At 54.4% G+C, this 5090-nt stretch overlaps 1 protein-coding gene across 2 annotated transcripts in view; it reads left to right on the forward strand.

Annotated features, from left to right (window-relative positions):
* Positions 1-2097: 2097 nt before the first annotated feature.
* The window catches only part of LRFN5 (leucine rich repeat and fibronectin type III domain containing 5), a 9232-nt gene continuing 6239 nt past the window's right edge, over positions 2098-5090 (forward strand). Inside the window, exons 1-2 of one of the 2 annotated variants that reach the window (XM_026849834.1) lie at positions 2098-3502; positions 4117-4829. In XM_026849834.1, coding sequence (XP_026705635.1) covers positions 2115-3502; positions 4117-4829 — 2101 coding nt within the window. In that variant the 5' untranslated portion in view covers positions 2098-2114. Of the gene's footprint in view, positions 3503-4116; positions 5076-5090 lie in introns of both variants that reach the window. The other variant, XM_026849833.1, reaches the window with a different exon arrangement.

The raw sequence follows: 5090 nt of genomic DNA on the forward strand, positions 1-5090 counted from the left end.
ACCACCTCCTCATGCTGGGGATGGGTTAAGGCTGCATCTCCTCATCTCGCTGTTCCATCTTGTAACAGTATTGCCAAATTTGTACCTGCACCTTGCTGATTTGATTTTGATCTTGTACAGCTCTTCAGATGAACTTGGCTGAACCCAAGCACATTACTGTAATCACAGCTACAATCTAAATTAGCAGCATTACGTTTGTCGATCTAAATGAGCTTGGTGCCCCCAGCCAAGACTGGGGACCCTGGCAGTCATGCCACCAGTGCCCTGGGCTGCTGAGTCTGTTTGAATCTGGTGGGTGCCAGGTGTAGATGAGGAGTCGCCCCTGGGGAGGGCGGGTGACAGCCCTCGGCCGTGCCTGCAGGCGCCACGACAGGCCTTGGGTGTTGCTCTGCCGTGCTCCCTCCTCCGCTGCTCAGCATCCCTGTTCTCCTCGTTCAACGGCAGGACTTCCCCGACCTGCAGCGCTGGCGTGGGATGGGCGAAACGAAACCCAGGAAACATTTGAAGGCTGCTGGGAAGTTTGGTCCCTGCTGCAGCGCATGGTGGCGGGATGGGGTCAGTACCAGCTCCCAGCGCTGTGGAGCCACAGGCTGTGCCCGCGGTACTGTGCTCCGTTGGAGGCCGCAGTTTCATCCTTGTTTTTTTTTTTTCTCCAGTGGGAACTCAAAGGTTGGAGCCAGTAGTCATGAAAACCTACAGTCGCCAGAAGTATCAGGAAAAGAATAAACTGAGAGTGCTGAAGGGCAGGGTTTGGAGGCTGGTGTTATCACTCATCCTTTCTGCAACTTGGCTGCTCTTAGTTTGCATGGTGCTGGGGATGGGTTAGGGACGGGCTGTACAACGGGAGCAGTAATGATCGTTCTGATGTTAAATGTCTTTAAATATTCACGACAATACAAGACTATGGCTAGCGGTGAAGCTTTATTTTGTTTTAGATGAGCATCATTAGTACGTTTCCGAGGTGCAGGTGAGTATCCCGATCCGTACACGTGGAACTTCACCAGTCCCAGAGGGAGCCGAGCGCTTCACCTCCGATGTGGAGCTCCTCTGGGCGCCCTCTCTTGTGGCCACACAAGTCTTGTCTGGGACCCGTAGGTGCTTTTCCACAGGACGGGGCTCTCTGATGCTCCCTGCACCCGCTGCCTGCACGGAGCAGCCTCCACTGCCCGCCTGAGCCAGGGGACGCTGCCGCAGGGCTGCGTGGCGCCACAGCTCCCGCCGAGCCTCTCCCCTAGTCACTGATAGATGATTTCATTTAGCTGGTGTGGGCACGGCTGTTATCTGCCTTGTTTCCACACTCCGGGAGGATCCTGGATCTGGCACTGTAAGAGATAAGGCTAATTGAACTGTCAGCCTTGCTGGGAGAAGAGTGCGGCGCTGCTGGCTGTGGCAGCCGGGAAAACAGCGATCAGCTAAAATTAGCCCACGTTCCATTTTTATTTAGATCCCTGTTGTTGTGGGGGCTTTTCTTGGTGTGGGTATTCTTTTTTTTTTTTTGTTTTATTTGCATTTTTGGGTTTTGAATGACATAAAATTAGCTCCTTCTGAGTTTATTCTGAAAATAGCATTAAGAGCTTAAATGTTCAGTGGAGGTGGCTATAAACCCATTGAATTGCCATGATTTAGAGGCCTCTGAGAATTTTAGCTCAGCAAGTAAAGCCCACATGAAACATCCCTCACTTTGAGTACATAAATGGCATTATGGGGAAGTGACTCCAGGGCGGGGGGTCAGGAGCACCCGTGGGGAAGCCGAGGGCCGGGAGCAGAGGTGCGCTGTGTGGCTGGGATGAGCAAGAGCAGGAGGGGCCCGAGTGGCACCATCTGCCACCAGATTGCTGTGTCATTTGTATGTAAGTATCAGGGTGCCTGTGTGCAAACGTACCTGTCCCTCAGTTGGTCTTCCGGAAGGTAGTGTAGGAGCTCTCGTGTCAGGATACAGAGAATGATAGAGACGTCAGGTGACAACACGAGGATGACACACTGTTACCTGAACCTCAGTTTCATGATTTAACCACAGACAGTTTGTCTTCGCTTTTTTATTATGTCATTGGCTTATCTTGCAGAGACTTAACAGACGTTTGCTCTCCCTTACAGGCTCTTGAATCTGATCTACAATGGAAAAACTGCTTTTGTTTCTGCTGTTCATTGGCGTAGCGGTGAGAGCTCAGATCTGCCCGAAGCGCTGTGTCTGTCAGATTTTGTCTCCGAACCTTGCCACCCTTTGTGCCAAGAAAGGGCTCTTATTTGTTCCTCCCAACATTGACAGGAGGACCGTGGAGTTACGGCTGGCAGACAACTTTGTTACAAACATTAAAAGGAAAGACTTTGCCAATATGACCAGCCTGGTGGACCTGACGCTGTCCAGGAATACAATCAGTTTTATCACACCTCACGCGTTTGCCGACTTGCGCAATTTGCGGGCTTTGCATTTGAACAGCAACCGGTTGACTAAGATCACTAATGACATGTTCAGTGGACTCTCCAATCTTCATCACTTGATACTTAACAACAACCAGCTGACTTTAATTTCTTCCACAGCTTTCGATGATGTTTTAGCTCTTGAGGAATTGGATTTGTCTTACAACAATCTGGAAACCATCCCCTGGGACGCGGTGGAGAAGATGGTTAGTTTGCACACTCTCAGTCTAGACCACAACATGATTGACCACATTCCTAAGGGGACCTTCTCCCACCTCCACAAGATGACCAGGTTGGACGTCACGTCCAACAAACTGCAGAAGCTACCGCCTGATCCTCTCTTCCAGCGAGCTCAGGTACTGGCAACCTCAGGAATTATCAGCCCCTCGACTTTTGCATTGAGCTTCGGTGGGAACCCTTTGCATTGCAACTGTGAGCTGTTGTGGCTGAGGCGCCTTTCGAGGGAAGATGACCTGGAGACCTGCGCTTCTCCCACACTCTTGTCTGGCCGGTACTTCTGGTCGATCCCCGAGGAGGAGTTCCTGTGCGAGCCTCCTCTCATCACCCGGCACACCCACGAGCTGCGGGTGCTGGAGGGGCAGCGGGCAGCACTGCGGTGTAAGGCCCGGGGGGACCCCGAACCAGCAATTCACTGGATTTCACCTGAGGGCAAACTGATTTCAAACGCCACGAGATCGGTGGTGTATGACAACGGGACGCTCGACATCCTTATAACGACGGTGAAGGACACGGGCTCCTTCACCTGCATTGCTTCCAATCCGGCCGGGGAGGCCACGCAGACAGTGGACCTGCACATAATCAAACTGCCCCACTTGCTGAACAGCACGAACCACATCCACGAGCCCGACCCTGGCTCCTCGGATATCTCCACTTCCACCAAGTCGGGCTCCAACGCCAGCAGCAGCAATGGGGATACTAAAGTCAGCCAGGATAAGAAGGTGGTCGTTGCGGAAGCAACATCCTCCACCGCTCTGCTGAAATTCAATTTTCAGAGGAATATACCAGGGATACGTATGTTCCAAATCCAGTACAACGGTACTTACGATGACTCCCTCGTTTACAGGTAAGGCAGCTCCCTGACCTGCGCGGGCCCCGCCCCGGGGCTGGACACAGACATGCTGCTCCAGCCCTGGCAGCCCCGGCAGGGCCCTGCCCGCGGTGGCGGACGGTGGGAGCCTGGGGAAGGGCTCCTGCCCTCTCCTACTTGCAAATAGGGAAATGACCTTGAATGTCATTAACTTCTAGATAACCCAGACGGACCTCTGGTTCTCTGAATGAGTCTGATTGTCAGAAAGGCTGTAGAGTTAGATGAGTTAAACGGATCTTCACGCTCTCAGCTTTGTGAAAACACAGGGAGGAAGGTGCCCGCAAGTGCGTTCCTCACAGCGCTTTGTGGCACTGTCCATGCTGGCAGGAAGCAGAGGGGCTCTGCACTGCTGGGGCTAACAGTCGCACCCTCCAGAACGGTCTGTGCTGGGTATTTATGGTTTTGATGTGGCTGCTCTCCTGGGGGGCTGTGCTGCAGCGAAGGCAGGGCAGCGCTGCTGCGGGGACGGGGACCAGGAGCGGGGGACCCGAGCCCCGGTGATGCTCGCCACAGCCGGGGGGCTGCGGCAGGCACAGGGAGGTGCCTGTGGGTCTGCTGGGTTGGCTCACGCTGATTTCCTTCTCCTCTAGAATGATACCTCCCACAAGCAAAACCTTCCTGGTCAACAACCTGGCGGCTGGGACTGTGTACGACCTGTGCGTCCTGGCCATCTACGACGACGGGATCACGTCGCTCACAGCCACCAGGGTGGTCGGCTGCACGCAGTTCACCACCGAGCAGGATTACGTGCGCTGCCACTTCATGCAGTCCCAGTTCCTGGGCGGGACCATGATTATCATCATTGGTGGGATCATCGTGGCCTCCGTGCTCGTGTTCATCATAATCCTCATGATCCGCTACAAGGTGTGTAACAACAACGGGCAGCAGAAGGCCACCAAGGTCAGCAACGTGTACTCGCAGACGAACGGGGCTCAGATCCAGGGCTGCAGCGGGGTGCTGTCGCAGTCGATGTCCAAGCAGGCTGTCGGGCACGAAGAGGGCATCCAGTGCTGCAAGGCTGCCAGCGACGGTGTGACGCAGTCGCCAGAGACTGGCTCCAGCCAGGACTCGGCCACCACTACCTCCGCTTTGCCTCCTGCCTGGACTTCCAGTGCTTCTGTCTCGCAGAAGCCGAAGCGAAAGCCGGGGCCAAAGCCAAGCAGCGAGCCGCAGAGTGAAGCTGTCAGCAGCATCGAGTCCCAAAACACTAACAGAAATAACTCCACTGCCCTGCAGTTAGCTAGCCGTCCCCCCGACTCTGTCAAAGGGGCCCCCACGTACAAAAGAGCACAATCAAAGCCAAGTAAGTTCCTCACTTTGCCAGCTGACACATCCCGAGCCAAGCGCCGGCTCTCGCTGGGCGGGGAGCTGACGGAGCCCCGCGGGCCCGGCAGCACCCGGGGTGCCGGCGGATTGCGGTCCAAAAGGAGCATCTCCATGAACGGGATGCTGGTCCAGTCAGACAGCTCTGGTGTGGATAGCCGGAAAGCAACTTTCTCCAGTTCTGAGTGGATATTGGAAAGCACTGTGTGACCTGCTATTTTTTTTTTTTTTTTTTTTTTTT

This window comes from Athene cunicularia, assembly GCF_003259725.1.
Source record: "Athene cunicularia isolate RWA chromosome 5 unlocalized genomic scaffold, athCun1 chr5_part1, whole genome shotgun sequence".
Classification (NCBI taxonomy): domain Eukaryota; kingdom Metazoa; phylum Chordata; class Aves; order Strigiformes; family Strigidae; genus Athene; species Athene cunicularia.